General features: G+C 55.0%; 2 protein-coding genes across 2 annotated transcripts; one reads left to right on the forward strand and one right to left on the reverse strand.

The window, feature by feature from the left end:
* Positions 1-217: 217 nt before the first annotated feature.
* Positions 218-8,211, forward strand: LOC110091564 (H-2 class II histocompatibility antigen, A-U alpha chain). The gene is made up of 5 exons (XM_078387322.1): positions 218-377; positions 4,521-4,775; positions 5,337-5,618; positions 6,389-6,530; positions 7,250-8,211. Exons 1-5 carry the CDS (start codon positions 299-301, stop codon positions 7,251-7,253), a joined length of 762 nt encoding a protein of 253 aa, XP_078243448.1. The 5' UTR covers positions 218-298; the 3' UTR covers positions 7,254-8,211.
* Positions 8,212-14,472: 6,261 nt separating this feature from the next.
* LOC110071307 (H-2 class II histocompatibility antigen, E-S beta chain) lies at positions 14,473-21,055 on the reverse strand. The gene is made up of 6 exons (XM_078387342.1): positions 20,841-21,055; positions 18,310-18,609; positions 16,573-16,854; positions 16,279-16,389; positions 15,883-15,906; positions 14,473-14,848 (listed from the first exon to the last, which is right to left on the reverse strand). The coding sequence occupies exons 1-6, from the start codon at positions 20,929-20,931 to the stop codon at positions 14,835-14,837; spliced, it is 822 nt and encodes a 273-aa protein (XP_078243468.1). The 5' UTR covers positions 20,932-21,055; the 3' UTR covers positions 14,473-14,834.
* Positions 21,056-21,549: the final 494 nt, after the last annotated feature.

Raw genomic sequence — 21,549 nt, forward strand, 5'->3', positions numbered from 1 at the left:
CTCTCCCTGCCTCGGCGGTGTCTCCTCTCCCGCCCATCTCTCGGTGAGACTCCTGTCCGAGGTAGCCTCTCCTGGCAACAGGCTGGTCATAGAGGGGGGCTTTTTTCATTGGCCGAGGTGGCGGTGGCCCCACCCATTCCTCTCCCCCCCGTGGTCCATCTCCTCCCCTCCCGACGGAGCGCCCCGTCTCCCCCTCCTCGCTCTCCCCGCCGCCTCCGCCAGTCTTACCGGCGCGCCTACTCGGAGGAAGGTGCCGTCGGTCTTGCGTGCCGTGGGGGGGGGGGGATCCGGGACAGGCATGGCAGCCGGCGGAGAAGCCTTTCTCTTGGCCCTCGGGGGGCTCCTGCTCGCCCTGCCGGCTGCCACGGGGGTGAAAGGTGAGAAACGCGGGGTGGGGGTCAGGGAGGGGGGAGGAGGGTCTCCGCTGTCCGGGTAAGAGGGGAGGGGAGGGAACCTCGTGGGACCCCCAGATGGACCCCCCCCCCGTCCCAGCCCCAGCACTCTGCCCCAGACAAAGCTTTCCCAACTGGGTAGCTGGGGAGGTAAAGCCCCGCCGGACGAAGGGTGAGGGCGAGGAAGAAGTCCGGGTTCTGAAACGGGACCACGGACCTTGTGGGCCGCCTTCCTTCAACGGAGGGGGAACCAAGGCCGCTTACAGAACTTTAGAAGGCAGAAACATCCTGGAGTGACATGGGTCGGGGGTCGGAGGTAAAAACGAGACAGGTAAAAGGGGAAGGGACCCCCCACTCTTGGTCACGGACCTTCCTTCCCCTCGGGGTGGGGTAGAGCAGTGGTCACCAACCTTTTTCCAACCGGGGACTGGTTGGGAGGGTGCAGGCTCTGTGCGCGGACCGGTTGGGGGGCGGGGACACCCCTGCATTCACAGGTGGGCGTGTCCAACTTGTGGAGGGGCGTGTCAAGCTTGTGCGCAAGCGTGACAAGCCCCTTGCGCTTGTGCATGACACGCCCACCTCTTGGGCAATCCTGGATTTGAAGGGCGCACCCCAGAAGGGTCGTGCTGCTCACTCCCACATGGAGGATCAGAGGCACCGGCTTACTTGGCCAGGCTTCATCCCCCGCCAGCAGGGCAGGCGTTCTTGGGAGAGAGCGAGATCGTTGCCCTCCGCTCCAGCTCCAGCCTGCGCCTATCTTGGCCCCGAGATGCAGCCCTTGTGCTTGCTAGAGCAGGAGCAGCCCCACCTTGACCGGTGTGTGTGTGTGTGTGTGCATTCGGGCAGCTGGCGTGAAGGAAGCGGTGGCTCTTTCCAACACCACCCGCCCGGCTAACAGCAGCAGACGCTGCTCCCGCCCCATGGCCCCTGGCGCTGCCAGATCCCAAGTCGCTCTGCTTCCTTCAGCCAGCCGCCCGAATGGGCCCCGGTCAAGGCTCCTGCTCCAGCAACTGCAAGGGTTGTGTCTCGGGGCGAAGGGGGGGACAGGACAACGAGGCAGACCAGGACCCACAGTCCCAAGCAGCCAGAGGCAGAGGCAGCCCGTAGCACGTCTTCGCCAAAACAAACGTTTCCAGAGAGCCCAAGCCAGACGGGGGGGGGGGGAGGCAGGCTCGCAAAAGAGAACAGGCGGGCTGTCAGGCTGCGCAGAGCCCTCCTCGCCTTGCCCCATTGCCCTACACTCCAAGCCGGTTGCAACGGGGAGGTCGCTAGTGGCAGATCACTTGGCATTGCCCGGGGCTAACTGTGTCGCTGGTGTCGCTCCCGCTGCTGGTGGAGCAGTGGCTGCTCGCCTTCTCTTCCTCCCCCCTCTGCCTCCAGTGGGATTGCAAAGCGGCCACCAAAGCGGGGAGGGGGTGGGGGCCGAGGGCTGGGAGATCCCAACAAACCCGGATTTAAAGAGACCGCAGTTTTCTTCCGTGGCGTGATTGCGGGGTGAGTGCTTTTAAACTTGCTCCCTGCCTGCTGAAGCGGAGAGTTGTGGCTGAATGCTGGGCTCCCCCTTCTCTTCATGTGGGTTGCTGAACCCAAGGAAAGCAAAGAAGGCAGAAAACGGAAGAAAGCTGCTGTCTCTTTAAAACTGGGCTTGTTGGGGCCTCCCAGCCCTCTGTCCCCACCCCCTCCCCGCTTTGGTGGCCGCTTTTCAATCTCTGCCTGAGTAAAAGGGCTTCCTCTGCAGCGAAGACGTTCAGCTATAACCAGCCCTTGGGATCAGGCAGGCTTTGCAAAACAAGCAGACTGCCTGATAACTGCAGTAAATTCTTTTCCTGGAAGTGAAACAGAAGCATTTCTCCCCCCCCCCCACACACACACACACTTCCCCTCTGCTCCACTTATCCCCCCAAAACAATCCCAGCAAATATGCAGCCTCAGATGGGGGGAGGGATATTTGAGTGTCAGTCTGTGTTGTCTTGCTGGCTCTGGGCACTTTTGCATTTGCTAATTTTCACTTGCTGTCTTCTGTCCACTACTCTCCCCGCACATCTATATCCCAGGCTCCTGCTGGTTAACTCTAGGCTTTATTGACCAGGACAAGAAAAATACACAGAGCAGAGGGGAGGGGAAAGCAAGTGAAAATTAGCAAATGCAAAAGTGCCCAGAGCCGGCAAGACAACACAGACTGACACTCAAATATCCCTCCCCCCATCTGAGGCTGCATATTTGCTGGGATTGTTTTGGGGGGATAAGTGGAGCAGAGGGGAAGTGTGTGTGTGTGTGTGGGGGGGGAGAAATGCTTCTGTTTCACTTCCAGGAAAGGAATTTACTGCAGTTATCAGGCTGTCTGCTTGTTTTGCAAAGCCTGCCTGATCCCAAGGGCTGGTTATAGCTGAACGTCTTCGCTGCAGAGGAAGCCCTTTTACTCAGGCAGAGATTGAAAAGCGGCCACCAAAGCGGGGAGGGGGTGGGGACAGAGGGCTGGGAGGCCCCAACAAGCCCGGTTTTAAAGAGACAGCAGCTTTCTTCCGTTTTCTGCCTTCTTTGCGTTCCTTGGGTTCAGCAACCCACATGAAGAGAAGGGGGAGCCCAGCATTCAGCCACAACTCTCCGCTTCAGCAGGCAGGGAGCAAGTTTAAAGGCACTCACCCCGCAATCACGCCACGGAAGAAAACTGCGGTCTCTTTAAATCCGGGCTTGTTGGGATCTCCCAGCCCTCGGCCCCCACCCCCTCCCCGCTTTGGTGGCCGCTTTGCAATCCCACTGGAGGCAGAGGGGGGAGGAAGAGAAGGCGAGCAGCCACTGCTCCACCAGCAGCGGGAGCGACACCAGCGACACAGTTAGCCCCGGGCAATGCCAAGTGATCTGCCACTAGCGACCTCCCCGTTGCAACCGGCTTGGAGTGTAGGGCAATGGGGCAAGGCGAGGAGGGCTCTGCGCAGCCTGACAGCCCGCCTGTTCTCTTTTGCGAGCCTGCCTCCCCCCCCCCCCCGTCTGGCTTGGGCTCTCTGGAAACGTTTGTTTTGGCGAAGACGTGCTACGGGCTGCCTCTGCCTCTGGCTGCTTGGGACTGTGGGTCCTGGTCTGCCTCGTTGTCCTGTCCCCCCCTTCGCCCCGAGACACAACCCTTGCAGTTGCTGGAGCAGGAGCCTTGACCGGGGCCCATTCGGGCGGCTGGCTGAAGGAAGCAGAGCGACTTGGGATCTGGCAGCGCCAGGGGCCATGGGGCGGGAGCAGCGTCTGCTGCTGTTAGCCGGGCGGGTGGTGTTGGAAAGAGCCACCGCTTCCTTCACGCCAGCTGCCCGAATGCACACACACACACACACACCGGTCAAGGTGGGGCTGCTCCTGCTCTAGCAAGCACAAGGGCTGCATCTCGGGGCCAAGGTAGGTGTGTTCCTCTCCCTGCCCGAGCAGCTGTGTGTCCTCCGATGGCGCGGGAAGCTTCCCCTGCCAGAGAAGGAGGAGGCGAGGGCTGCCATGAGCAGGGGTGGAAGTGAGGCCCCAGTGAGAGATCCCGGAAGGCAAACTGCAGTGGGGGGGTGGCGGCGGCGGCAAGGAACCCGCTCTTCCGGAACCTGGGAAGTTCCGCAAATGAGCAGCAGTGCGGCTGGGCCCAGCCCACCTTTCCTGCCCTGTTAGAGTCGGCCGGGCAGGAAGCAGCATGATAGCGCGCGCGCGCGCACGATCCCGCCCGGCCGCTAGCCCTGGGTGGGGCAGTGTCGAACCCGTGGCCGGCTTTCGGCACTTCCTGGTTGAGCTGCCCCGCGACGGCTTCCCAGCAGGAAAGGAGCACTTGCAAGGGGTGCAGGGGGGGCGGTTGGGGGGGGGGCGGAGATCTGAGTCCACGGCCCAGTTCCAGCAAGCCCACGGACCGGCACTGGGCCGCGGACCGGGGGTTGGGGACCCCTGGGGTAGAGGGGAGGGACGGATCGTTTCCCTTGGAGCTGCCGGCGGGGCCTTCTGGCTCCTCCCGGGCATTTCTGGGGCCTGGAGGGGGCGGCGGGGACCCCTCTCCTCCGTTGGGAGCGTGCCAGAGCCTCCCCCGCACCCACTCTCCTCCTCTTCTCCTCTTTCCCCGAATGGCTTCTGCCCCTCTCCTCCACCTCTCTCCCCCCCCCCCGCCCTTCCCAGTCCATAAGGAGGTGGAGCTGGACTTCTTCCAGGAGAGCCTCCCTTCGGGGCCAGAGTCGGGCGAATTCCTCCAGAGCTTCGACGAGGAGGAGATCTTCCACGTGGATTGGGCCCAGAAGGAGAACGTCTGGAGGCTGCCCTACTTCGCCGAGCACATGAGCTTCGAGGTCCAGGGGGCGCTGGGCAACCTGGCCGTCATGAAGAACAACCTGGAGATCATGAGGAAGCGCAGCCACCAGACCCGGGCCCAGAACGGTAGGGGGTGGGGGTGGGTTGGAGGGGAGGAGCCCCCTTGCCCCACTTCAGCTGGACACCCGAACCCCACCCTGCAGCCCTCTTGACCTCCCCCAGCCCTCAGAGGTGCCTGTTCCGAGGGAGGGAATCGGCTTCCTTTAGTCTTCCCACCCCCATTGCCTTCAGTCATGGTGGGACCTGAACCCCTTCAGAGGCTGGTGGGAGTCCAGCAGGGAGGCTGAAGAGGGGAGACCCCCCCCCTTTCACCCCCATTCTGGTGCTGTTCCACTTCCATCTCTGGGTTTTGAAGCAGGGGGCCAAGAACCTTCCTCACTCTCAGCGTAATCGGCAAAATCCCACTTAAAGGCCATTCCTTTGGAAATAATAGAACATATATCCACCGAATCCAGGGCGCAGGATCTGAGGGAGCCCTGTCCCCAGGGTGTTTCATAGGTTGGTCGCCTCTGAGACACCAGAGGTTCTGACCAGGGACCCTTCAGAATGGGGAGGAAGAGGAGGGGAGGAAGGAGGTTTTGGACCCCCCTCCCAAAATGGGTGACTGATTGTGTCCATCTTTCTCAGTGGCTCCTTCAGCTACTGTGTACCCCAAAGACCCAGTGGAGCTGGGGGACCCCAACGTGCTCATCTGCTTCGTGGACAAGTTCTCCCCCCCAGTGCTGAACATCACCTGGCTGAAGAACGGGCAGGTGGTCTCCCAGGGCGTGCAGGAGACGGGCTTCTATTCCAGCATGGACTACACGTTCCGCAAGTTCTCCTACCTGGCCTTCGTCCCACAAGACGGGGACGTCTACGCCTGCCAGGTGGACCACTGGGGCCTCCAGGGGAGCCTGACCCACGTCTGGTGTAAGCAGGATTGGGGCCTCCTTGGAACTTGAGAACTCACAAAAGCAGAACGGAGAAGGAGACCATTCCTGGGCAGTTGATGATCATTAAGGAGATCTTTATTGGTTGGTAGGAGAATTACATTGCCAGAGTGATGGGATTTCTTTCTCAATTATAATCTGGCAGTTTCCCATCCGTGTTACAGGCCAACAAGATCATTCCTCCGTTTTCCAGCCTGTTCAACTCTGGGCATTATTTTGATTTCTGAAATGCTTTCAGGTGCTTTTGTAGTTGCTTCTTTGCTCCTTAATGGAGGGCGAGACCCTCATTGATTGTTCCATACCTGGTGAGCTTGAGAGCGTCATGTATAATAACCCAGACTCAAAAAAAAAAAAAAAAAAAGGATGAAAATCTGTATTTTCTCATAATCTCAGGTTTTAAGAGGTCTCCTACCGTCTCCAGCTGAACCATCTTCTGGGCTTGATGAAAGACTATTTCTCTTAGGATACCCCCTTCTCCTCCTCCAATAAGTGACTTTTGATCGTCTTGAGGAGATGAGAGGGTTAAGGAAAAGGTGGAATGGCCCAAAGGGGCTGAATTCTGGGCCCACTCATTTCCTTCTATCTGGAGATCTCACCGTCCCAGATGAATGATGGAAGGTCTTTCTTGGATCAGAAGAAGAGAAAGGGAGTTTAGGCAGACATACACAGACACAGACACAGACACACACACACACACACACACACACACACACTCATCTCTTACCCTTTCCTTGCCTTCCCCTTTCCCAGACCCCAAGGTGCCCCCTCCCGCCTCTGAGACACCCGAGAACCTGCTCTGTGGCCTGGGCTTGACCCTCGGCATCCTGGGCATCATCGCGGGCCCCGTCCTCTTCTTCAAGGCCAGGAAGATGAATCAGGACCGTGGCGGCATGTGAGTCAACCCTCCATGAATCCAGCAGCTGTTCCAGGAGTGGGAAGCCCAGAGAACAGAGTCAGGGAAATCTACTGCTCAAAGCCTGTTTCTGGTCAGGGGAGGGACAGAGATGGGCATCATCCTCCCTGGGAGAGTTCCCAGGTCTCAGCCTTACGCTCACAATCTGGAGAAGGAAAGGTTTACTCGAAGCAGTTGTTATGGGTCTTTGGGCTCTTTGGCCATGTTATGAAGGTTGTTCTTCTTAACGTTTCGCCAGTCCTAAACATTACTCAAAGCCCTTTTCTCTTGGGTCCTCCTTATGCCAGGAAGAGAGTTCCTTCTGGCGGGTTCTTCCGACGGGAAGGCAGGCACTCTAGGCTCCCTTCAAGAGGTCTAGAAAACGGCATTGTGCATTTTGTTGAACACAAAGGTGTGAATGTTGGGGTTGTGTGTGTTTGGAGTGAAATCCCAATTCCTATAAGGGCCTTTGGGGCCCACATGCAAGCAGGGGGACCTGAGCGAAGGGCAGCTGTGGGGCCAGTGCAAAGAGAGAGTGGGGCAGACCTCATTCTCTCTCCAAAGGGTGTGTGTGTGTTTTTCCACCAAGCGTGCAAAAGGCCAGCCTCTTCATCCCACGTGAGCCCCAGGGCCACAGCTGTCAGGGGTGTGTGTGCCTCCACCTGCCGCTCCCTTATGGGGAGGCCCTTCTAACCCTTTCCTCTCTTTTTCTTTTCCAGATAAGCAAAGCCTAAATGGCCCCCTCCTCTCCCTGCAGGTCCCCTTCCTGCCAGCCCCCCGAAACAGCGTCTTCTTTTCGCTTGCAAGGAATTCCCTCCTCCGATCCACAGGGAATTGCCAATTCAGAAGTCTGGTGATTTGCAGACAGAAAGTGGTCCTTCCCTTCCCAGGATGGTGGAGACCCTCGCGTGAATCTTGGCTCTTTTGTGGCTCTTTCTTCTTCGTAAGAACCTGATCACCTGTCGCAGAGAAACTGGGTCTTAAGCCTGCCCTTTGGCCTCTCCTTCTACAAATCTTTTCTTTCCCTCTTCAGCTGCTGGACACAGTCTTCCCCCATTAGAGATGTTGTTATACTGTATATAGGGGCGTGGTGGCACTGCGGGTTAAACCGCAGAAGCCTGTGCTGCAGGGTCAGAAGACCAAGCAGTCGTAAGATCGAATCCACACTACGGAGTGAGCTCCTGTCGCTTGTCCCAGCTCCCACCAACCTAGCGGTTCGAAAGCATGCAAATGCAAGTAGATAAATAGGGACCACCTCAGTGGGAAGGTAACAGCATTCCATGTCTAAGTCGCACTAGCCATGTGACCACGGAAGATTGTCTTTGGACAAAACGCTGGCTCTATGGCTTGGAAACGGGGATGAGCACCGCCCCCTAGAGTCGAACACGACTGGACAAAAAATTGTCAAGGGGAACCTTTACCTTTACCTTTATACTGTATATAATATCCTTCAAGTATTTGATGAGTTTCTTTCGTCATTAAACCTGCCCTTCTCCTCCTGTGTTTTAGTCTGTCACCCGACAGACACCACACTCAAGGTTAGGTCTGTCCATCCCTGGGAAGTCGGAAAGGGTTAAAAATCTTCTATCTATGTTAGAATTTTACAGGGCCTTGGTATTATCCTAATCCTGCCTTTTTATGCCTTGCTCCATAAGCTAAATAAAATTTACATTTCACAAAAGTTTGTTTGTTGACTTGTATCTTCATTTCAGGTGCAGGTGTGTTTAATTTCCACGTAAAAAGCAAACAATTCCATCTGAACCAGAGACATTAAATTGTTATATATTTATGATGTTGTTTAATAGAGGAGTGAACAGCATAAATCTGGGACAGGATGAGTTATTCCGAGGGCTTTTTCTGGTGGTAAAAGAACCTTTTTGTTTTGTAATTTATGGCCTTGAATCCCTCCGACCCAGACATAGTAAATGGCCTGTAATTTGATTGATTGATAAACTGATCAGTCACATTGATTTTTAAAATTCTCCCCTTAAGTGGCAAAAAGCCTTTGGTTTCAGGATACCCAAAATCCAGAGCAAACAATTTGAGCAAGAAACGTGGGACATCAGAAAGGGAGTGTTTGGGTTTTCCCATCCCCGCAAATCTCCAGAGGAAGCCCCCACCTGAGGACCATTTGAGCTCTCACAGCCGTGGATGAACAGACCAAGACAGGATGGCTGCAAACGTTTACCGTCCCTGCCTGGCAACCGATGACGAGGAACAATTCAGAGGCTGGGATTGGCTCAGCTCAAATTTTCAGGCTGGGTGGGGGGGAAAGTCCCCAGCCAGACACTCCAGCCTCCTGCCTCCATCCAGTGTGACAACCAGCCTGGCTGGGAAAGTCCCCGGGGCTGATCCTTCATCCAGAGAGACAAGGGGGGGGGGAGAAAGCAAGGCCGGAGGGGCAGCCAAGACCTCCGCCGTACATGAGAGCCAAAGGCATTCATGAGAGCACGCCTGATGGGCTAGATTTCGACTGGCAGGGAATTCTAGTCCACTGTATATTTAGCTGGATATGTGCAGATTTCTGCCTCTCTTTCTGAGATATTCCCTGTGGGTAAAGCGCTGGGGACTGACTTTTGCGGGATGGGAGGAGAGGGGAGCTCCGTAGAATCAGAGCAACAGATCCCACCACCACCCTGTGAATCTCCCCCCAAAAAGGGGAACTGCCCCTAGGCATCTGCGGGAAACCTTCTTCCAGAGGGTTCTAGGCAGTCCCGCTTCCCACTCTTTGGGGTGTGTGTGTGTTACGAGCAGAACCTCTGGGCCCAAAGGCTGGGGGGGCCCTCCTGCCCGGCCCCCGCCTGCTTCTCTTCCTTCAGGTCTCCCTCCCTCCCTCCCTCCACCACCAGCAGCGGAGGGGAAGCCAAAGCGGGGGCGAGGGGTTTGCTCAGGTTTCGCTTCCCCACGCACGAAGCTGCCTTCAGCGTTGGTGGAAATGAAACGGGGAAGCTGGGCCCGATCCAAGAGAGGAACGGCGCTCAGGACGGAGCCAAAGAAAGCCGCTTCGCTTTCCGACACCCTCAAAAAAGGGACCGAGGCAGCTGCCCTCCCCCCGCCCCCCCAGGATGCCTTTGCGCTTCTTTGAATGGCCGGTCGCCTAGCCGTAAAAGTGGGGGGGGGGGGGGAGAACGAAGGAGGCTCAGGCGGCAAACCCTCCGGCCGTGGAAAAGCAACAAACGAGGAACAAGGCGGGGGGGGTTCTGTTGCGGGGGTGCCTCTTTCTCACTTTCAGAAATCCGGCAGAGAAAGATATGTCTCTCCACGTCCCTTGGAAACGGGGCGGGAATGTCTGCTCGCCTTCTTTTGAGACCACCTCCCCCCCCTTCATCATCTTTTGTCAGAGAGTCAGGAAGTGAACAAAGCAAGCGGGGGGGGGGCTCCCTTCCTCCCCTGCCCACCTTCCGAGGTTCGCCAAAGGGTCCCTTCAGACAGACTCCTGCGCCTTCACGGGAACACAGAAGTGGAAGGGCCTCGTCCCGGATCGGGCCACGGGTCCCTCTTGACCGCCATGGGCCACCCCAGGAGGAGGGAACCATGGAGGGGGGTGAGGAGAGGCAGGAATTCCGACTCTTGCCTCCTCCGAGGGGCCAAAAGGGTTCGAGAGGAGGAAACAGGCGGGAGTTTTCAGGGGAGCTGAGCAGCATCCTCGAGGGCAGGGCATCCCGGAGGCCGCTCCTTCATGGGGTCTCCAGAAGCCGGAGGGGACTCAGTGGCCGAGGAGAAGAACAGCCAAGAGTCTGGTCTGGGCTTTCCAGAATCCGGCCCCTCTTCTTGGCCCAGTCACGCCCTGGTCGATGTGGAACTGAGGGAAGAAAACTCAGAATCCTACCACCATGGGGTCGGGAACGGGGGCCTGGAAGGTCATCGAGTCCAACCTCTGGATTGGAGTCCAAATCCAAGGATATCTAGCTTTTCGCTTCCTTGCCTCCGGTAATGGGAGGGTTGCTTTGGAGAAATCTTTACACAGCTTTTCCCCTTCGTGTTCACGACCTAGAGGACGCTCTTTGTGCCCCCCTCACCTCGGAGATCCTGCGGGTTTGGGGGTCCCAGCGCTTCTCCCAGTCACTATTCCAAAAATTCTAGCAGGGGACGGATCTCGGTTGGCAGACAGCCAAATCTCCCCGCTTCCTCGCAGGACCCCCCCTCGACCTCCCTTACGTTGGGTGGGTGTGGCGTGGGTCGGACGGGAGGGGCAGTTTTGCCATGAGAGCCTTAACCCCCTCAACCCAAACATCCCTTTCTTACCCCAAACGCACTCTTCTATACCCGCCCCACCGCAGTCTGCAGACGGTTCTTGGAGGGGGTGAGAGACACCCCTTCCAAGTTGGGGGGGGGGGGAAGAATATGACTCCGGCCGCTTTCCTGCTCCCCCCCCCCCATTCTCCAGGACCGCGGAGAGGCGAGCTCCCTTTTTAACCCTTTCCACTCCATCCCCGCCCCCCCCCCCGCAGCGGCTGTCCAGGGGCTGAACACGGGCGCTCCGGGAGCTCTCCGGGAACCTCAGGCGCGGGAGGGAGGTCCAAACGGTGTCATGGAGGGGAAAGCGCCCCCGGGGGTGGGAAGGAAGGTCAGAGGAACATCCTGTCGCCACAGATGTTTGCCCCGGGAGGGAAGGGGCTTGAGATTTGGGCCTCCCCAAGAAGGGAAGGGAGAGAGTGTCTGCTCCCTTTTAAAAAAAGTTCTCCTCTGACCCGAATCTTTCTATAGGGGGACAGTCCCGATATAAGTGGGGCATTCCCCATATACAGTGAGTGAGACTCGAAGGAAATGGGATCCCGAAATCTCATTTGGACCCCCATAAATCAAAGGGGATCTCCTCTGCCAGAGGACACTGAATTTCTTTTTTTTTAAAAAATAATCCTTTTGTTTTTGCTATGATGCCTGCAATTTTTCACCTTATTAAGAAAATCAATACTGAAAAGTCACTTAAAAACAAAAGAGCACAAGCATCTATTTTTTTTCAAAAATCCTCTCAGTCCTTAAGAAAAAGCTGGCCTGAAGATAAAGGTCTTGGCCTGCTTGGAAAAGGACAACAATGAATGGGGCCAGGCTAGCCTCTAGTGGGAGGGAGTTCCGCAGTCTGCGAGTAGCAGCAGAGAAGGTCTTCTCCTGTGTCCCCATCAAATATACCTGTGATGGTGATGAGACCAAGAGAAAGGCCTTCCCTGATGATCATAATACCCGGGCAGGCTCATGGAGGGAGACACGATCTTTTAGATAGCTTGGACCCAAGCCATTTATGGTTTGATAGGTTAAGACCAGCCCCTTGACTTGTGGGTGGAAACAGACAGGCAGGCAATGGAGCTGCTGTGACAGGGGAGTTATATGTTTCCCCTAACCAGCTCCAGTTTGCAATCTGGCTGCAGCATTTTGGAGTTCCTGGAGTTTCTGAACATTTTCGAAGGATGGCCCCAGATAGAGCACGCTACAGTAATCTAGCCAGGACGTAACTAGGGCCTGTGTCCCCATGGCCAGAGAGCAGATCTCTCTCCAGGAATGGAGGCAGCAAATTTATCAGCTTGAACTGTGGAAAGGCAATTCTGGCCACCACCAAAACCTGGGCATCCAGGCCTGGAGATGAATCCAGGAACACCCCCAGGGTTTCTCAAGAGGACCTTCTGAGAAGGAAGTGTTGACACAGAGACCTCTGGCCATCTTTCCTCCTTCCCCAAAGGTTTGCTCGGTTCTTCAGAAGGACACATTTAGGAATACCAAAGGAGAGAGAGATCAAGGGACGCTGGAAGAGATTTATATGAGACAGCAAGAAGCCAGAGATCCCATCAAAATGTTCATAAAGAGGTGTGAATGATTCAAGGAGATCCATTAGGAAACACAATGAGAAGATTTCCCTGAAGACCCTGTGGAACTGGGGGGGGACCCCAACGTGCTCATCTGCTTCATGAACAAGTTGGCAACATGGGTCTGATCGGGAGGTGGTGGCCTTAGAGCATCTGCAAGTGCCTTGTCCACGTCATCGGGCGACACAGGCTGAAAGTGACCCAATATAACTGGACCAGAAGGTGCCTTGCGCATCCCAACGTGACTTATTGTACAAATGGAGTCAAGGTCCCTACGGAGAACCTCAGCCTTCTCACGAAAATTGCCTGAGAACCGCTCACATCCGGCTGAGGGCCTGGAGGATGTCCAGCTCTGATGAGATGGCAGGAAGCCCTAGAAAATCTTCTCCGCTGAAATATCACATGGAATCGGCATAATCCTAATCCTGTCCTCTTATAAATTCTTCCATAAAGTAAGTAAAATTTACGCTTTGCAAACATGTGTTTGCTGGCTTGGATCTTCACTTCAGTTTTCCATTTGTTTTATTTCCATGTGAAAGCAAACCTTTCCATCTCAACTGGAGTCACTGTCCTTTATTGACAGTGATATCTGATACAAACGCAAACGGCATACATTTGGGAAAGGATGAATTCTTGTGACAGCTTTGCAGGTGATAAGGGGGAGGGGGCAGAAGTGAAGACCAACAAACTCCACTCCACGGATCCCTGTCTGAAGGAAGAAGTATGGCTTCAGGATCTGATCTCTTTCTGAATCTGCTTCCAACCCAGATTTTCTGCACCTCACAGCAGAAGGACAACAGAGGGAGCAGGGAGAGCTCCCTTTGCCACTCGTGGAGCAGCCACAGAGTTTTGCCTTTTAATGGTAATGCGCCCCTTCCACCCAGACAGAGTAAATGGTCTATATTTAGACTGATTGATAAACTGGTTGATGAAATTCATTTTCAAAATGCTCCCCTTAAAGGGTCAAAATCCCATTTGGGTTAGGAAAAGCAAACGCAGGAGCGAACAACATGGGGGAGGAAGGAATGACTTTAGAAAGGACATTTTATTCTGTTTCCGTAATCCACAAATCTCCTCTCCCCACCCCTTTCTCCACAGAAGAAGCCCCCGCCTGAGTCAGGACCCTTTCTGAGTTGTGGATGTTCAGCTGGTGACAGCCGGGGGATGGTCAGACCAAGACAGGATGGCTGCAAATGCTTACCGTCCCTGCCTGGCAACGGATGACGAGGAACAATTCAGAGGCTGTGATTGGCTCAGCTCAAATTTCCAGGCCAGGGGAAAGTCCCCAGCCAGACGCGCCACAGCCTCCTGCATCCATCGGGTGTGACAACCAGCCTGGCTGGGAAAGTCCCCGGGGCCGATCCTTTGTATCGAGCTTTTGGCCACGGGGCTTCTCTGGATATTTTTAAAGATCCTTTCAAAGAGGCAACAAGTTGAGAAGATCCAAGGGCGGCTCTTTCTCCTCCCTTCTCAGCCCGGATGATGCTGAATGGGCAGCGTTCTTTCGCCTAGGAGTTCCCTGCTTGCCGCCATGCATTCCCGCCCAGGGTCCCTTTACTCCCAAGTAAATGTGCCGCAGGATGGACTGCGGGTGCAGGCTCTCCTGGGAAGGATCGACTGCAGGAGCTACGCAGGAATCTTGGATCACTTTTGCCCGATCATTTCAGGAGGGGCTCAGCCACCTCTCCCTCCCTCTCTTCCAAGACCCCTAACAAGTTGTGTGGATTCAAGACACACAAACACACACCTGTTGTTGACACAATGCATGGTTCCCCCAGCATTTTCTGGGAAATTCAGCAATATGTACTTGGGACGGTGATGATGATGGATTTGTCCTCCTTTGGGTCTTTTACGGATTATGCATGGCTCTGAAGAAGTGGGTTAGATTCTCTGGAAGCTGATGCCGAATTCGTTACCCTCTCAGATGCCTCAAGACTCCTGGCTGTTTTTCACTTTATGGTTCAATTACTGCTTGAAACTGTTTTGACCCAGTTATGACAAGGAATCAGTGAATAATTAGCACAGCAAGGGACCGAGTCACATTGAACTGAGGGTCCAGCCGGAGTCAGCAGGAGCCCAAAATTTGTGTTTGGGGTTGTATGATTCTTTTACATGAAAGCCAAAAACCTTCAGGGGGAATGGGGTGACTTTACAGACAAGCATCTTTATTGCTCTAAAAGTGCAGATCAGGAAAACTCAGAAAAGGAGTTAGTGAGTTTCCAACAGCTGATCAATCATCTTCCGGGTCACTCATGCGTAAGGTTACCATACAGTAAAACAGAGCTGACCTCAGTAACACAAGCAAGAGGGGATCCTTTGGAAGACATGGGGTGGGAAAGGGTCAAGAGTTCTGTGGTTGTCTTCTTCCGTTCCTTTCCTGCCCTCTTTCAAAGTCTGCGTCTTCTCTGTAAGGAAAGAGAGTCCCTGTTGACAGGAGGGGGTGGAACTGAAAAGAGAGAGAGAGGCGTCTTTTCCTCGGCTTGGGATCCAGAGACTGCCATGAAATCTAACTCATGAGTCCTGCGGGAAGAGGAAGGGAGAGAATCAACTCAAATAAAAATCATTCCCACTTGAATACTGAGAGTGGAGACAAGGGAGAAAAATGGAAATTAATTCCAGGCTGGGAGGGAGGGAGGGAGGGAGGAAAGATTAAGCTGGCCTCAGGATTCCTTGCCTTGAATGCCTCTGCTCCAAATTGTCCTTTTAGGGACAATTAATCAATTAACCAAAGCGACTCTAAGGCCAAAGGTTAGGCTGAGGCCCAGCCACTGGAGGAGAAAAGCTCTACCGTTTAAGAAAATACAGAATCAGTTCTTGCATGAAAAAACACATTTAACAATTTATTATTCTGAACTGTCTCGAGCCTTTACATTTATTGCAGAAACGGGGCACAGAAACAATATAAATGGAATTAATGATAAATCGATGCCAGAGTTGGTGGCACCCCAGGATTCCCTTTTGATGTTCTCTGCCTAGCTCGGTTTCCCTTCATCCTTTCCGGACCAGGTGAGTTAACTGGACAGCTAAAGGGCAGACTGTCACGGGGGGGGGGGCTGCTCAAAGCGCATCAGAGGAGGGAAGAGGCCTGGAGAGATTGGGAGGGGGACCAAAACACCCTCCAAGATGGGAAAATCTGCTGCCCATCCACGGCTATGTTGTAACATGAAACCACAGCGTTAAATGGAGAAGGGGGTGGAAGAACTCACTGGCCCCAATTCTGTCAAGATTTTGCTCTGGGGTAAGTGAGATCACGTGGAATTGCAGTTGCCGGTCATGGACCTGGTGGCGTGATTGGCTTGTGCCCAGGCATAACTCTGGGCACCTTGTTACTTGGCTGAACTTTGACACCCTGGATTATGGGGCTTCACAGACTCCCAAGAAACAAAATCCCAGTGAGGGACCCTGGCCGATACTTTTCTTGGGGAAATTTTGCTCACCCCATTTTTTGAGTCGGAAAAGCTGGAAAGGACGGACAGAGGATACTGCGGTGGGTGGGGGACTCCTAGCATCCAGAAGGAATGGTTTTAATGTGGAAGAGTAAAGAGAAACATTACCTGCAGGCTGAGGAATGGCTTGACCTGGAAAAAAGAGAAGGAATGGAAAGGTTCAAAAAGTATGTTAAAATACATTCCACCCCGACTCCCCCACCCCTAAAATCCTCCCATTGCTTTCCAGGGAAGCCGAAGGGGCCCTTAAGGAAGCCACAGACAAAGTTCATCTCCAGATCCAAAGTATTGCCAGACTACAGCTCCCATCTGCCTGGGGCAGAGGATGGAGGAAAGGAGGGAGGGAGGTGCCCTCTTTCTCCCCTGTAGGGCTTCTGGTCCTGACCTGGCGGCAAATAGACCCACGCCATGTCAGCGTCATGTGGAGGGGTCCCTGTTTCAGGTATTCTCCAGGTACCCTGACCCCCACCCTCCCTCCCTCTCCGGGCCAGGCCTTCCCCTCACCTTTCTTGCTCTTCAGGTAGAAAGATATACCGGCAGCTGCAAAGACCACCCCCATCACGATGCCCACGACCCCCGTCCACATCTTGCTCTGGGCAGATTTCGACTGGGCTTCTGTGGAAACAAGAGGGACCCAAAACAGACCATGAAGGTTTCTGGAGCACAGAGAAGATGGTTGAGTGACAGCTGCTCCTTTTTTTGGAGGGCCCACGCTCGGTTGCAGAAGATGGGGAAGTCGGGATGGTGTGCCAGACTGGGTGAGAGGGATGTGGGTTTGGACTTCAGGTCATCTCTTACCCCACTGGACGGTGACGGGCTCCGGGAAGCTGGCGTGCTCCACCTGGCAGGCGTAGACGTCTCCCCGCTCCGGCTGGGCCTCCAGCATCACCGCCATCTGGAAGGTCCAGTCCCCGTTCCGGATCAGGTCCGTGGTGAACACTCGGTTCTCGTCTTCCTTCTTCCCGTTTCGGAACCAGGAGATTTTGATCTTCGAGGGGAAGAATTTGTCCACGGTGCAAATCAGCAAAATGTTTTGGATCAAAGAGCTCTCTGAGGGGGCGATCTTCACCGTGGGTTGAACTGGAGAGAAAACGGGGAGGGGGAAAAAGAGAATAAAAAGGCTACCACGGAGTGACATCTTAGCCCCAAAGCTCTTTGGCAGCTCTGCAGTCCGGATATCACAGCCTTGAGGGCCTCTTGCTTCATCATCCCAGTCTCTCTTCATGGAAATTAAGGGGTGTTTTTTTTAACCTTCACTATTTACGTTTATGTTGGTTGACTGTTATCATTGACATGCAAGGAAGATCTTCAAAGGGTTTACCAATCAGGAAAGGTTAATCCTTCTCATCATCATCATCATCATCATCATCATCATCATCATCATCATCATCACATGCCATGAAGTCAATTCTGACCACAATCTGTGAAGGGGACAGCATTTTCTAGGTAGAGAGTATACAGAAGTTGTTTCCCCTTTCCTTCTTCAGGGGTGGGGGCATTTTCTGGGACGTTGCAGCTGGCCCAAGGCCACCCAGGCTGGCTCTTCTCTCAAGGAGACCCCATACAGGAACTCCCAACCTCTGGCTCCACAGCCAGAGACCTCAAGCACTGAGCTCTCCAATCTCCCCTTCAATCCACCCCACAAAAGCTTATAAACTGATAAAGCTGATAATTGCAACCTTCCCTTTATTCTTTATCAAAGTGGCTGATTTGAGAGAGAGAGAGAGAGAGAGAGAGAGAATATCCTCCAGAAGGACCAGGTGTCTCCCTCTGGGTGTTTGGAGAAGGTTGGGGCTGTCCAGGCTCCCACACAACATAAAACCACCTCTCCGTTTAACACAACGTCTAGGGTGATGCACTACCTCCCTTGGACAGCTCGGTGGTTGAGGTCTCTCGGGCTGTGGAGCCAGAGGTTGGGGGTTCGATTCCCCCACTCGGCCTCCTAGACAGGGGCTGGACTGGATGGTCCAGAGGGTCCCTCCCGGCTCTGCCCTTCTAAGATTATTGCTATTGTATATAAGGCATATTTATTTCCTTGTAGAAGGGGTAGCAGTGTTAGTCTGTGCAAGCCTTACAGGTTAAAATAGACATATACAAAACAATAATGAAAAAGGCAAGAACATGGAGGCGCCTTAAAGACCAACTGTTACCTTTGAAGGTGAGTTTTCGTGGACAGGCCCACCGCTTCAGACAAAAGAGAGAATAATACCTTGGCAAACATTGATACATGGCATCAGAATACCATGCATGATGATTAAATTAAATTACATTAATTCCATTTATTGTACTATAATTTAATTCGTTGTTCACTGGCCACAGTTAACATTTTGCTCAATGGGTGGAATTTATATTGAATAAATACATGAACAGAGAAATAAGAAGTGAATAGATCACTTCTGTTTGGTCCACAGTGGTAAGAAAGGAGCTCCTTTATCTTCCTTCCCTTCCCTTGTCCGGAGGGGGCTGCCCCCCTCCCTGCCCAGTTCACGCTCCCTCCTGCCCCGCTTGCCCCCCCCCAGCCGGGCACCCGCTTACTCTTCCTCCTCGAGGCGATTCTCTCCGCAAGACCGTAGTTGTGCCGGCAGAAGAAATCCACGGCCCTCCGCTCGTCCTCCAGGATCTCCCTCCGGCTGTTGAAGTATTGGGCAATGGGCTCCCCGAGGGTCGTGACAGCCTCGTATTCCCCGCGGTCGCTGTCGAAGCGGACGATCTCCTGCCGGTCGTAGAAGTGGCGGTCGAGGAAGCGCACCCGCGGAGGAGGAGGCGGCCCCGATCCGGCCTCGCTCCCGTTGGACTGGAAGGAGCACTCGGCGGTCACCTGGAGCAGGAAATGCGCTGGGGGGGGAGAGAAGAGAGATGGGGGGGTCACCAGGAGGGAAGGGGAGGCCCCACCCTGTGCCCTTCTCTCGCACCCCCTTCACACCCCGATACTGACTGCAAGGGGTAGAGGTTAGGGGGCAGGAAATACTACGGGTTTGGGAGGGAGGGGGGGTCTCCCCGTCCCTCGGCCCACAAGCCGCGCGCGCACAGAAAAGCAGCGGGGAGGAGCGCCTCTCGCCCAGAGACCGCTTCCTTCATCTCTGAACAGCTCTCCTCCCGCGAGGAACGCTCCCGGGACAGCGCTTTTGTTTAACGGGTTAAGAAAGGGAGCGGGTCTCCCGGAGCCAGAGTCCCCACCCCACCCCACCCAAAATCACCTAATAAAAGCTAGATAAGGAAAGTTCAGGATGAAGCCTTTTAAATCCGCGCGTGGTATATCTTGGAAAGGGAGCCACCTACAGAGCAGTATGTGGAACTACAAGCAACCAGCACAAACAGAGGAGGGGGGGACCTCCTGTTTTCTGGGGGGCCACTTACATCACACAGACCCTATTTTCTGGGTGAGACGACCCTGTGAATGAATGTGAATGGATTCGAAGTCACGCCTGAGGCGGGCGGTAGCACAGGCAGTTAGGGGCTATAAAGCAAGATCTTGACCAGATAGTATCCCTCAAGTTTCTGCGGAAAAATGGTATCAACATAACTGTCACTCAAGTCTACACTCCGACTACAGATGTTGAACAGGAGGAAACGGAAAGCTTTTATGCAAGAATCCAGGAGGGAATTGAGCACATACCAGTTTTTATGTTATGTGTTATCAAGTCAGAACTGACTAAGAGCAACCTCAATACAGCTCTCAAGAGATGTGAGATATTTAAGATATGTTTTTTACATGCTTCACACCCCCAGGGAGTTTATGATATTCACATGAGACTGAAAAGCAAAAGTAGGGAACCAAATGTTGTTGGAGAATTTGGCCCTGGCATCAGAAACAATCCAACTCAAAGTTCTATGAAACCAACCATCTGTTCATTGAAAATACTTGCTTCGAGGAACCAAACAGATGACTGTACACATGGATACCATTAGAATGGCAATATAGAAATGAAATAGACTGGTTATTTGGAGATAGAGAAGATGTATTCTCTCTGGCAAAACAAGACTAGGAACAGATTGTACTCATAATGAATGGTTCGTATTTATCATTAGAGTACAGCTGAAAAAGAACACTAATAGAATCCTAGTGCCAAAATATGATTATCACAACATTTCTGGTGGATTTTAAATTCACAGAAATAACTGATTTGAATAACTAAAATGGCATCGGGCTGGTCGGACCCGGGGCCTTTTTTTCCATGGACCCTTCTGGGTCCCAGGGTGGGGCTGAGCCTCGGAGGAGAGGCGGAGGCCCCGGCCAAAAACCCCGCTCCCGGCCTCCCCTCCTCCGCGCCCCCTCTGCCTTCCCCGTCCTTCAGTCCCCCGGGAGGGAGAGAGGGAGCGACCCACCGGTTCGGTCCGCCCGAGGAGGAAGAGCAGCCCCGCCTTCCGGGGCGCTCCTGCTTCACCGGCCTGGGATGATGATGATGGGGCTTCGCACATCCCCTCAGTCCACTCCCCCCGATTCCCCCCACCCGGAGTGGATCACCCTTCGACCGCCCTTCTGCCCCCGCCTGCCCAAGAAGCCCGTCGGGAGGAGCGCGGAGGAAAGCAGGTGGAAATCAGGTCCTGCCCGGACCGGTCGTGAGAAGAGGGTTCGGGTCTCCTCTTGGCTGAAGAACGGAAGACACGGGAGACGCCTCGACGGGCTTCGGATGCTGGACGGGCTGCCCCGCGTGTTGGCCCGGCGTCCTCGGAGCCCCTCCCCGGTCACACAAAGGGACGTTTTCGGGGGGGGGCAGGTGCCAGAGAAAGCTCTCTTCATGCCTCCCCCCCGCACTTCTTTCTCCTGCGCCCCTACTCTGCCCGAGACCCTCGGGGTCCCCCCTCCCCCACATCGCTCGCTTTCTCACCCCTTCTGAGGAAGAGACAGGATTCCCCACCCCAAAGTGTCCGGGGGGGGCGATTGGGTAACCCTTGCCCTCTTCCCCCCCTCCCCGTCCTGACCTACCCGCCTGACCTACCTTTAACTGCCCAGCGTCTGGGGACGGGGGGCCGACGGTCTTGTGCACGGTTACCTTCCTCCCCCCCCCCGCTGCTCTCACCCTTCCCCCACTACAGAGAGAGGGGGGGGGGAAATAAGCGTTTACCTGGAGGCTCCCCCGCGCTCTCCGCCACTGGGGGAAAGCTCAGGACGACCAATCCCATCATCCCCGCCACGAGCAGGATCCCAAAGCCCATCTCCAGGCGCGATCCCTCCTCCTCCTCGACCGAGGCAGCAAAGAAGCGAAAGCCCCCCTCCACGTTCGCCCCCCAAAGATCTGACGCCAAAGTCTTGGGCTCCGTCCCGGAGGGGGAGAGAACTCTTGGCCGTCCAAGCACCGCCCCCTCCGCCCTAGGGGCCAATCAGCCCTGAGAGCCAGGCAAACGTCACTAGTCTCCAGGCAGGGAAGTCCAGAGAGCGTCCCGATGGGCCAGAGATGAGCGGAGGAGCTCGCCTGCGGAGGCCCGAGGGCGGGGCAGATCTGCCTGGCAACCGGCTGGTCAGCGCCAGAGCCTTTTTCCTATTGGGTCAGGCCACCGAGGGGGGATTCCTCCTCCCCGCACGGCTCATACCCCCGGGCACTATCCTCCTCCGGGCACTTGCGCCTGCAGGGCCGGACCCCCCTCGGACCCCTTCCTCGCCCCGTCGAGCTCTGGATCCTCCCTTCTCGCTTCTCGCCCTCCGTCCTGCCGCTCGCCCTGGCAGTGGAAGGGGAGGAAGGGAGGGAAAGAGGGAGGGGGGAGCAAGTGGGGGGGACTTGGGGTGAGCAGAGAAAGGGGAGACCGGGGGCGGAGGGGCCGGGAATGGACGGATGC

The sequence above is a fragment of the Pogona vitticeps genome, chromosome 2 (genome assembly GCF_051106095.1).
Source record: "Pogona vitticeps strain Pit_001003342236 chromosome 2, PviZW2.1, whole genome shotgun sequence".
NCBI classification, from domain to species: Eukaryota; Metazoa; Chordata; class Lepidosauria; order Squamata; family Agamidae; genus Pogona; species Pogona vitticeps.